At 38.5% G+C, this 12,476-nt stretch overlaps 1 protein-coding gene and 1 long non-coding RNA gene across 3 annotated transcripts in view; one reads left to right on the forward strand and one right to left on the reverse strand.

Annotated features, from left to right (window-relative positions):
- Window positions 1-12,476, forward strand: part of TES (testin LIM domain protein) — a 50,004-nt gene that overhangs the window by 17,989 nt on the left and 19,539 nt on the right. The window contains exons 2-3 of one of the 2 annotated variants that reach the window (XM_077995042.1): window positions 5,063-5,215; window positions 8,075-8,160. In XM_077995042.1, coding sequence (XP_077851168.1) covers window positions 5,192-5,215; window positions 8,075-8,160 — 110 coding nt within the window. In that variant the 5' untranslated portion in view covers window positions 5,063-5,191. 2 annotated transcript variants of the gene reach the window in all.
- LOC106997619 (uncharacterized) overlaps window positions 10,351-12,476 on the reverse strand; it is a 258,203-nt gene continuing 256,077 nt past the window's right edge. Inside the window, exon 7 of the long non-coding RNA XR_003728311.2 lies at window positions 10,351-11,902. This is a non-coding gene — a long non-coding RNA (uncharacterized LOC106997619). The remainder of the gene's footprint in view (window positions 11,903-12,476) is intronic.

Genomic DNA, 12,476 nt, shown 5'->3' on the forward strand with positions numbered 1-12,476 from the left:
ATATGAAGTAGACAGCTTTGAGACTTTTGTGCTTATGAAAAACATGTGTTTTTAGGCACTAGGTGTTGAGTCTGCAGGGAATACCGTATCACATTTGCTGTTGAAATAATTACATGCAACAGGCCTGAGTTTTATCATTCACAATTTAAGTCTTTTGTTTCCTATGCATACTTTGTAAAACTACTCCACCAAACTGAGTTCCAAGTGATTCTGACTTCTCAGAGTCATTAATATATTAGCTTTTTCAAATAATTATTTTCTATTTAGTGATTAAACTTTGAGCAGTTGACCATGCTGAATAATAACCAAACTAAGAGTTAATCTGACACGATTTGCAATAAAATTAAAAGGTATCTTGGAGGCAATCTAGTTTAATTTCTTCATTATCTAGATGAAGCCTGAAGAAGAAAGATCACTTTCAAAATCCCTGAACTCACCAGTGACACTCTGGGACCAGATCGCAGTTTTCCTGACTCTCCTCCAGGGATCTTTCTACATTTTCAAAGTTCTGCTCTCCTCTAGGGATCTTTCTACATTTTCAAAGTTCCCCATTAGCTCACTAGTATCTGTAACTATATATATATTTTATCATTTCCTTAACATTTGGTAATTCTCACAACATACATATGACATACAGGCACACGTATCTTGATTATATTAGTCCAAGGATCTAGATTTCACTTTCTAAACAGCCAGTTTGCCTTAGCTGAGGAGCTAACCCTCTCTAGGCTCCCCTTCCTCCCTACCACTCTCTCTCACATACCCCTGTGTGAACCCTGGGCATCATTAAATAACATTTTCCTTATTTATATCCCTCGCCAAGAGTTTTCTCCAGCCCAGTCATCTGGGCAGAGACTAACCTACAAGATTTGGATGTTCAAGAATAATAATAGCCTTGGCTCTTCAGGAAAGCAGAAGGACCCTAAGGAGAAGGTGTGGTCTATGCTGAGGGTAAAGAGAAGGGATGAGAAGAATTCTGGGTCCTGGACTTCAGGGAATCTTGAATACAAAGTGAATAATGGAGAGAAATTAGAGAAGCCCTTAGAGTAGATGGGGTTCCAGATCCTTGAACTGAAACCAAGAGGAGTTGAGGAACCTCAGTTCTTGTGACACTTTGCCCAAAATAGGCCCTAAGAAACTGTGCTTGGGGCAGTTCTGGCTGTGAAACTCCTCTTACCACAGATTAGAGTCCATATGCTTTCCTTCATCTGATGCACATTTGACTTAGGAAGGGGAGAATAGCAGATGATTAGATGCCTCAGTTGGAGTGGGAACAGAGCAGAAGAAATTTGCCTCACACTGGTAGAGGTATGTCTGCTACCGTGCAATTTTATAATATAAATTGGATTTAACAACTGCATTCTAAATTATAATTCAGTCTGAAACTAGGCACATCCTAAACAAGGAAAACACTAGAGTGTGAATCATGTATCTTCTTTCTTGGAGAGGCATTGTGCTTGTTTCCTAACAGAGGGTTGATAAAGACAATAAAAATATGGAAAAAGTTCTCACCCAATAATGTGGCGTAAGTCAGAGATCTTCCGTGCTGGTGTCAATGAGATTTAAGTTTTGTAGCTGTATACTTGTAGCTATAAAATAAGTTTCTTACTGAAATGTTCTCAGGAAAATAAGTTTATTGCCAGTCTGAAACTCTAATTGCTCTAGCTGTTAAAAGTGATTTTGAAAACTTGGTGTCATTTTTGTTTGTGTTTTGTGTGTGTGTGTGTGTTTTAATTAGGACTGTTTCCATTAGGTTATGGTAGGGGAAAGTGTATCATATTGCCGTGACCCATTCCACTCTCTTTCACTTACTTGCTGTCTGTGATGTTTAAAAGTTCCCTCACACTTAAGTCTGAGCACATGGGGAAGATGAAAGTGTTTGTGTTTGGAAAGGTAGAGGGGCACTTTCTCCAGGCAATCACAAGTCTAACTGGAAAGAGTCCATAAAGAGATTAAGTTGGCCTTCCAGGCAGGCCCAAGGGCAAAAGAACCCTGGAACAATACTTTCTGGGTTTTCCAGGGCAGCCTACAGAGCCCGTTTCTCAAGTTACTGCTTTTCCCAAGGCCTGGTCTCCTGGTCTCTGTGAGGGCTGCCTGAGCTTCTGCTAGCAGAGCGTGAGAGGTGCTCCTGCTCCTCACTCTCCCCTGTTGCCCTGTGGCTTTCCTCTTTACCAGTCTCTCCTATCTCTGAGGATGTCATCCTCTGTTAAGCCAGTAGCCTAAGGCATGGCATTGAATGCTTCATGAAGTTTAGTTTCTTCCTTGGGAAAATGAAAAGAAAAGGAAAACAAAACAAAATACTCCACCTGCTACAAGGCCAGCCCTGTCACCCTGCAAGTGCTTTACAGTTTTTTGGCTCTTTCCCTTGCCCTCTTCTGCCACAGGCCTTGTGTATGGTGTTTCCTCTCCCCTGAATGCACTTCTCTGAGCCAAATTAGATACTGGTCATCCTTTCCATTGTAATTCATACACCTCTCCTTCAACAAAGCTTCCCCAGCCTTCCTTATTTAACTTACTTGTCTTCCTTTTTAAAGCTCTCAGAAAGTCATCTACACTTAGAGATGGTGCAAGAGTGTTTCTGGATTGGTAGTTCTTTTCCTTGGGGCAGAAATTAGCTAGTGACTCTCTTTGAAAGACAAGAGCTCCCGTTTGACACTCGAGTCATCTGCCCCAAAAGAACAGTAGAGCAGGAGCCAGATGCTGAGTTTTAGGTCTGGTTTGCTGTTTAGTAGCCGTGCAACCAGGAGCAAATTCCTCATCCTCTCTTGATTCTGTTTTCTTGATCTCTTACATGAGGGAGATGCCTAGTCCTGTTCAGAATAAGAATATGTGGGACACTTTAAAAGAGCAGCAGTTCATGAAATACCACCAGCTCTAGTAATTATAATAAATAAACCGATAGCTATTTTAAGAACATATTGATGTAAAGAGTCAAACTCTGTAAAAGTATTTGAAGATCTTATTCTGAGCCAAATATGAGTGATCAATGGCCTATGACACAGCCCTGAGGAGACTCTGAGAACATGTGCCCAAGGTGGTCAGGCTACAACTTGGTTTTATACATATTACAGAGATGCAAGACATCCGTCAATACGTGAAAGATGTACATTCCTTCAGTCTGGAAAGACAGGACAGCTGGAGGTAGGGAGCAGTCCTTCCAGGTCATGGGCAGCTTCACAGATTTTCTGATTGGTGATTAGTTGAAAGCCTTATTATCTAAAGACCTGAAATCAATAGAAAGGAATGTCTGGGTTATGATAAGGGGGCTTGTAAGGACCAAGGTTTTATCATGCAGATGAAGTCTCCTGGTAGCAGGTGTCAGAATAGATTGTAAATGTTTCTTATCAGAGTCTGTTCTGTCAGTCTTAGGTCTCTGTGTTTATGCTAATGCTGGTCATCTGTGAAGCAGCATGCACCGCGCCCCCCCACCGCCCCGCCCCAACTCCCCATTTCCTATCATGGCCTGAACTGGTTTTTCAGGTTCACTTTGGAATGACCTTGGCCAAGAGGTGAGGTCCATTCAGATGCTTCTTGGGTTTATAATTTTATTTTTGATTTACAAAGATAAAAAGTTGGTAGGAGAAAACAACTTGCCCCTTTGCAAGATTGACTTTGTAACAGTAGTGAGCTACTCCAAAGCCTTAGTGTAAAAACTCTGCTGACTCATGGAGGTTCTAGTTACATGAGCTGAACTTTCAAGTTGCATTCAGAAATAGAGAATGAGATGGTATTGTTCCAGGATGTTTGCAGTCTTTTATAAGCCCAGTGTTGTTCAGACCAGGCAATTCTAATTTGAAGGCATGCAAGAATTTAAGTGGCCATTTAATTTAGAGGCAGAAGCATATTTCTAGATATTATCTGTCCGCAAATATCAGGATTTTATACACACATATAAGTTTGTATGTGTATATGCAAGTTCTATGTCATGAGGTAAAATGTATTCCATGTTGTGAATTACATAAAAGAGAGTTTAAAACCTCTGATTTAAGCTAAGCTATGTGATTAAGGCTTAATAATGTAATCAAAATTTTCATTTGGGATTAGAGTTTATTTAGCAGGAGATGCATGAACATAGTATGAATCATATCCATACTCCAGGCACATTCAGAACTAACTCTTCTGTAATGGAAAATTAGAAAGGGCTTGAAAAAGAATACACTTTTTTGGATTTGCTTTTCATTTTACTATGGATATTGTAATAGAGAAAACATGTAATTGTGCTTCTTACACAAGACCAGAAAACAGTCTCTTTCTGTCTTTTGTTTAACCTACATTATTTCCATACTGTGTGAACTGTGATCATCAGTGACAAGGAAACAATTTGTTTTAAAAAAAAAAAAAGCTTAGTGTTGATGTTAAATATACAATTTAAAGACTTTCATTTCTTTTGAAATTGGTCATATGGACATGGCAAAGATGATAAAGCTTAACTAATGCTGGGCAGGTGTTTATTCTTTAGAGAGTATACTTTATATGGTCTAACTTAAAAGTAATGTGGGTTCCCTTAAGCAGCTGGGTGGACCAGCTGGGTTTGAATATGGCCTTAATTATGGAAAAAGGATGTGGTCATTTTCTTTAGAACAAAAGGAAAGGCTTCACTTCAACTTCAGGGCATGTCAGACTGATCTTTCAAGGAACAAGTTACAATGTGGTTTTGATTGCATAGTGACAAACAGAACTTGGTAAAGTTACAAAAGAGGGCCATTGAAAAATATCCATTACTTGTCCAGCTTGAACTGCTACTCTAGGCACTAACCAGTAACCAATTCCTCATGGTCACTGATGTGATATTTAAAACACGGAATAATCTGGTTACTGGTGGTTTGCCACTGTACTGATGTAAGACTGGCTACTCTTTTTTTTTTTTTTTCAATATTGGTAGTTGGGTAAAAGAGCTTAATTACCATCTTGTGTCCTCTGCCATCTGCACCCCACTCCTTCCACATATTAGGCCATGTCTCAGCAAGTTCTCAAAGACTATTGTTTAATATGGTAAAGAAGAAAAGATGGTTTACTATAGCAAGGGTGGTAATACAGCTCTCCACTCCTCGCCTCCCTACAGCTTCAGGCAGAAGAGCGCAGGCCTTGGAGTCAGAAAGACCTGAACTCAAATCTCTACTCTACCGTTTATTAACACTTTGATCTTAAGCAAATTCCATAATCTCTGAGTTTCAGCAAAAACGTGTCAAAAATGGCAAATAATATTGCCTACTCTGTAAGTATTTTATATGGTTCTGTAAGATTTTTTTTTTAATAAATTACATTCTATATAAAAATATTTTCTAAACAAAAAACACTGAGAAAAGTAACGTTTTTACGAGAAAACCCTCTAATAGACAACATCTAGATTCTCATATCTGCTATAGAATTCTATCTGTTCTGATATGCCGTTTTGGTTGATGTACATGAAGAAAAGTTGGTTTAACTCAAATATGTAACTGCTAAAAGATAAAGTATATATATATATATATATTTTTTTTAATTTTATTATACTTTAAGTTCTAGGGTACATGTGCACAACGTGCAGGTTTGTTACATATGTATACATGTGCCATGTTGGTGTGCTGCACCCATTAACTCGTCATTTACATTAGGTATATCTCCTAATGCTATCTCTTCCCCCACCCCCTCCCCACAATAGGACCCGGTGTGTGATGATCCCCTTCCTGTGTCCAAGTGATCTCGTTGTTCAATTCCCACCTATGAGTGAGAACATACGGTGTTTGGTTTTCTGTTCTTGCGATAGTTTCCTGAGAATGATGGTTTCCAGCTGCATCCATGTCCCGACAAAGGACACAAACTCATTCTTTTTTATGGCTGCATAGTATTCCATGGTGTATATGTGCCACATTTTCTTAATCCAGTCTGTCATTGATGGACATTTGGGTTGATTCCAAGTCTTTGCTATTGTGAATAGTGCTGCAATAAACATACATGTGCATGTGTCTTTATAGCAGCATGACTTATAATCTTTTGGGTATATCCCCAGTAATGGGATGGCTGGGTCAAATAGTATTTCTAGTTCTAGATCCTTGAGGAATCACCACACTGTTTTCCACAATGGTTGAACTAGTTTACAGTCCCACCAACAGTCTAAAAGTGTTCCTATTTCTCCACATCCTCTCCAGCACCTGTTGTTTCCTGATTTTTTAATGATTGCCATTCTAACTGGTGTGAGATGGTATCTCATTGTGGTTTTGATTTGCATTTCTCTGATGGCAAGTGATGATGAGCATTTTTTCATGTCTCATGGCTGTATGAATGTCTTCTTTTGAGAAGTGTCTGTTCATATCCTGACCTCTTCAAAGAGAACTACAAACCACTGCTCAGTGAAATAAAAGAGGGCACAAACAAATGGAAGAACATACCATGCTCATGCATAGGAAGAATCAATATTGTGAAAATGACCATACTGCCCAAGGTAATTTATAGATTCAATGCCATCCCCATTTAGCTACCAATGACTTTTTTCACAGAATTGGAAAAAACTGCTTTAAAAAGTTCATGTGGAACCAAAAAAGACCCCGCATTGCCAAGACAATCCTAAGCCAAAAGAACAAAGCTGGAGGCATCACACTACCTGACTTCAAACTATACTACAAGGCTACAGTAACCAAAACAGCATGGTACTGGTACCAAAACAGAGATATAGACCAATGGAACAGAACAGAGGCCTCAGAAATAATACCACGCATCTACAGTCATCTGATCTTTAACAAACCTGACAAAAACAAGAAATGGGGAAAGGATTCCCTATTTAATAAATGGTGCTGGGAAAATTGGCTAGCTGTAAGTAGAAAGCTGAAACTGGATCCTTTTCTTACTCCTTATACGAAAATTAATTCAAGATGGATTAGAGACTTAAATGTTAGACCTAAAACCATAAACACCCTAGAAGAAAACCTAGGTAATACCATTCAGGACATAGGCACGGGCAAGCACTTCATGTCTAAAACACCAAAAGCAACAGCAACAAAAGCCAAATTGACAAATGGGATCTAATTAAACTAAAGAGCTTCTGCACAGCAAAAGAAACTACCATCAGAGTGAACAGGCAACCTACAGAATGGGAGAAAATTTTTGCAATCTACTTATCTGACAAAGGGCTAATATCAAGAACCTATAAAGAATTCAGTCAAATTTACAAGAAAAAAACAACCCCATCAAAAAGTTGGCAAAGGTTCTGTAAGATTTTAGTGAGATATAAGTAAAGTACTTGCCTCTATTCCTCGTGTCTTAGTCTATTCCTGCTGCCATAACAAAATACCTTAGACTGGGTAATTTATAAATAATAGAAATTTATTTCTTAAGTTCTGGGGGCTGGGAAGTTCAAGATCAAGGCACTGGCAGATTCAGTGTCTGGTGTGGGCTTGCTTCCTGCTTCCAAGATGATGGCACCTTGTTGCTGCATCTTCACATGGAGGAAGTTTCAGAAGAGATGGAAGAGAGGAAGCCCCATCAATGAAGGTGGAGCCATCATTGCCTAACTACCTAATCATTTCATGAAGGCCCAGCTTCATGATATTGGTACATTGGGGATTAAGTTGCCACATGAATTTTGGAGGAGCACAAACGTTAAAGCCATAGCACTGGCATTCAATAAGTGTATATTGTAGCTATTAATATTTATCATAATAAAAATATTACTTCAGTTGTAATTCCTAAAATCTTTAATGCCTTGTTTGATGCAAAATATGTTATTCAGGATGAGAGCTTTTTAAGCTATGGTTTTCTGAGTGTTGTACCTGTTGTACTACAGGGCTGTACTACGAAGCATGTAGTGGCCAAAGACATAAGTTCATGACTTTTTGCTATTTGCAATATTTGTAGTTTTCTATACGGTTATATGCTGATGCTTTTCTTTCTATGATAAAAGGCAATCAAAATATAAAATATGTTATGTATGTACTTGGAACTGCCATGTACATACCTGGGTATCATCACTGACTAAACATAAGATTTGTTTGAAAGTTATATCAACACAAGTGGTAAGTGGAATTAAAACTGCAATTTATTGAATTTTTAGATTTGTAAAGAATGTAATAATAGATTCGCAATGTTTTCTTTTTAACAGATGGGCTTAGGTCACGAGCAAGGATTTGGAGCCCCTTGTTTAAAATGCAAAGAAAAATGTGAAGGATTCGAACTGCACTTCTGGAGGTATTGTTTTGAAAACTGCAACCACATTAGTAATGTATACTTTTTGCAATACTTCCTTAGACAGTGGAAATATCTTCAAGTTCTCCAGCATGCTTGCTAAGTTGCAGACCTGTTATTGTCTTTTCTGAGAAATGAATACAACATAAAGTGTTCTTACTGTCATTAAGTTTGACTTAGTAAATTGGACCATAATAACTATATTTAGAGTTGTTGGATTTGCTTGCTGTCTTTAGGATTTCCTTTGAGCCTGAAATACTGAATATATCTTTCTGGTAGTAAATAAGTTTGTAGTAATCCTCCAGGACTGTTTAATAATTTATTTATTTATTTTATTATTTATTTTTTGAGACGAACTCTCATTCTGTCACCTAGACTGGAGTGCAGTGGTGTGACCTCAGCTCACTGCAACCTCCGCTTTCTGGTTCAAGCAATTCTCTTGCCTTAGCCTCCTGAATAGCTGAGATTACAGGCTTGTGCCATGACGCCTGGCTAATTTTTGTTTTTTGTATTTTTAGTAGAGATGGGGTTTCACTATGTTGGCAAGGCTGGTCTCAAACTCCTGACCTCAAGTGATCAGCCCACCTCAGCCTCCCAAAGTGCTAGGATTACAGGCGTGAGCCACCACGCCTGGCCCTGTTTAATAATTTAATTATTTTCTTCTTAAAAATTAGTAACTTCACATCTCATCTCTACATTTTCAGTAAACAAATATGAATACTGAATTGAGAATTTATATGTTAGTTATCAGGGAATGAAGTTGAATTTAGGTCTCTTTAAAATTTTCAGCAGTAAGTTACCAGTGAAAAACATTGAAACACTTGAATTTTTTTTAAAGAAAAAAATTAATTGTAGTGTCTTGGTTTGAATGAAGTGCAAATATACACAAGACATGTTAGTGGGTCAAAAATGTGAATTTTATATAGATCTTATCTTTAGGTTGTTTTGAAAGTACTACTGCATATCATATAAATCTAAAATCAGTATTTGAAACCTGTGCTTATGAATGACTGTCAAGTCCGTAATGGTAGTTCACAAGTCTGCTCAAAGTTAGAATTAGCAGGAAAAAAAAATAAAGATAACTATACAATTTTAGGATGGCAACTATCTTGTTAGGATGACTGTCATTTGAGAGCCACTTCTGTACTACAAATTTCCACCAGAAACCCTTTAGAATACACACTTTCATCAGCTCTTGGAAATGTGTACAGTGTAATTAAAGGAGATTATAAACAAATAAAATTTTAGAAATTAAGCTCTTTTAAAAACTATTTATTGAATCAGTTTTCAGAACAAAGGTAAATGTGTAAAATAGCAAAGTCAGTAGAAACCTGCTAGAACTGATACAATTCTTCAGTTTTAGGGAGCTAAAGTTTTCCAGGAATTTTTTTTTACAAGACTTAAACAGCTCTCCCTTGTGCTGTCTCTTCAAGGGATATAGAAGTGAGGCAGTATGTCTCTCATGTTTTAAAAAGGTAAAGTGACTTAACACAAAATAGTTTTCGTGGATTAGAACGTCTCTGCTCTTAATGCTCACACTGTTTTCTATTGTCCCTATCAGTTAACTTTACCGAAGGCTGCACTGCCCTCTCCTGGGCGTAGTTTTTACCTTACAATCTTATAATACCTAAAATCCAAAATCCAAAATGCTCCAAAACCAAAACTTCTTGAGTGTCAACATGATGCCACAAGTGGAAAATTTCACATACCTGACCATGTGACAGGTCACAGTCAAAATACATTCAAACCTTTGTGTCTTGTACAAGATTATTTAAAATATGTATAAAATTACCATCAGGCTATGTACATAAGCTGTATATGGAATAGAAATGAATTTTATGTTTAAACTTGGGCCCTATACCCAAGATAGCTCATTGTGTTTATGCAAATATTCCAAACTTTAAAAAAATTTGAAATCTGATACACTTCTGTTTTATTTTACTTCTGAAGCAGTTTGGGTAAGAGATACTTAACCTGTATTCTTTTTGGTTCTGCTATGCAATTGCCAAAAACTGCTCATGAGATTTTAAAGCTCATTCCTAAGAGATATCATCTTTTCTCTAAAGCAAGTTATAGTCATTTTTGTTATGTCTATATTAATCATTTTAATCTGATACTTTCAGATGAAAATATATCCGACAAGAGCAGATCTCCATGGCATGAAAATAACCTTTTTTTTTTTTTTTTTTTTTCAATTTTATCACACAGACTCATTTAATCAATTGGGTATAGTCTGAAAATCTAAGAGCCATAATAGTCTAGGGCTTTGCATATGGCCTGTCATTCAGCTGGGGTTGATAACAGTCCACCCCGTTGGTATTTCTTAGTAGTTCTGACATCTTCCTGGCATGAGTCCAGTCACGTTTCTCTCAGAATTCTTGATAATTCCCTGACTTTTTCACCGTAGCTAAAAGAGCTGAAGCAGGTGCCTTTGACCTCCATATGTAGCCTCTTTCAGTACAGTCTTTGAAGTAAAATATTCTAGACTGGCTGTCCTGAGTGTAACAAAGATTCCAGGTCTAGTCTAGGGCCACAGAACTTCTGTGGGTGAGGTAGACATGGGATTCCATGACCCTGCCCACTTAGCCTCCTCCTCCAGCTTCATGGTGATCCTTGACTTAGGACCCTGAGGGCTCCACTGGGTACATTTCAAAAATCAGAGTTAAATTATTCTCTACCTCTTTATTAGTCTGGCCTCTCACACAACCACATAAATGGTCTTTTGAACATGGATACTATTATATACTTCTGATGACTTAAGAACCCTCAGTAGTTTCCCACTGGACTTCTTTTAGGCAAAATTCTTGACCTTTGATGTTAAACCCCAACATCTGGCCTCTGCTTGCCTTTCCAGCCTCTTCCACTGCCCTTCCAAGCACCCTATGCTCCAAGTGCTTGATACATACTATTCCCTGAAATTTCGTGCCTTATTGTTGGTATTCTCTGCCTGGAAAACCCTACCTCCCACCAGTAGGAAACAAAAAGTCTCAGCTCAAGAAATACCTCTGAGAATTCTTCCCTGCCCATGTATGTCTTTTCAGGCCACCATAACAAAATATCACAGACCTGGTAGTTTAAACAAAATGTATTTCTCCCAGTTCTACAGGCTGGAAAGTTCAAGATCAGGTGCTTGATCAATCAACATGGTTGAGTTCTGGTGAGGTCTCCCTTCCAGGCTTACAGACGGCTGCCTTCTCACCATGTGCTCACATGGCCTTTCCTTGGTGTGTGTGTGCCTGTGCGTGTGTGTGTGTGTGTGTGTGTGTGTGTGTGTCTGGAGAGGAAGAGATCTCTCTCCCTTTTCTTATAAGGTCACCTATTCCAATGGATTGTGACCTTCACCTTGTGACCTCTTTTAACTTTACTTCCTAAAAGCCCCTGCTTTTACAGTCACATTAGGGGTTTGGGCTTCAGCATATAACTGAGGAAATACAGTTCAGTCCACAGCACCCCCTTCCCCTGCTTCCACATACCCCCAAAGTTGTTAGGAATCATTTTCCTTTTTATCACCTTGTATACTTATAGGAAGCCAGGAGATAAATACCCAGACCTCATTCTTCTTCATCATTCTGATTTCCTGCTGGCACCTCCCATTGTCCCATTGCCAGTGCCAAGGGAACCCACGGTGTAGTCCTTAAGGGTCAGCCTTCTGGGAAGTAGCACAGAGTACTGAGGCATGGAGAGTGAATCTGGAGAGGTGAATGGAAGATGCCGGATCAAGGTTTATCACCATAGTTGCAGGAGACTAAAAATGAATTATTAGAAATTTAGAGTGGAACTTGTAACTTAACTAGTCGAACCTTATTTTACAGATCAAAGAACTAAAACCAAAGGAAGTTAAAATGACTTCTTTGAGCCCATGAGTTATTAATAATATAATTTGTGAATGATTTCTATGTGTCACACACCAGTGAGCACTTGTAATAATTTTCTACTACTGCATAACAAATTACTACAAACTTTGCAAGTTAAAGCAACAACTATTAACTCAACATCCATTATTATTATTATTATATTATTACTTTTTTTTTTGAGACGGGGTTTCACCCTTTTTGCCCAGGCTGGAGTGCAGTGGTGCAATCTCGGCTCACTGCAACCTCTGCCTCCTAGATTCAAGTGATTCTCCTGCCTGCCTCCCGAGTAGCTGGGATTACAGGCGCCCACCACCACACCCACCTGATTTTTTGTATTCTTAGTAGAGACAGGGTTTCACCATGTTGGCCAGGCTGGTCTCAAACCACTGATGTCAGCTGATTCACCCGCCTCAGCCTCCCAAAGTGCTAGGATTACAGGCGTGAGCCACTGTGTCTGGCCAGCAT

The sequence above is a fragment of the Macaca mulatta genome, chromosome 3 (genome assembly GCF_049350105.2).
Source record: "Macaca mulatta isolate MMU2019108-1 chromosome 3, T2T-MMU8v2.0, whole genome shotgun sequence".
In the NCBI taxonomy this organism is placed as follows: domain Eukaryota; kingdom Metazoa; phylum Chordata; class Mammalia; order Primates; family Cercopithecidae; genus Macaca; species Macaca mulatta.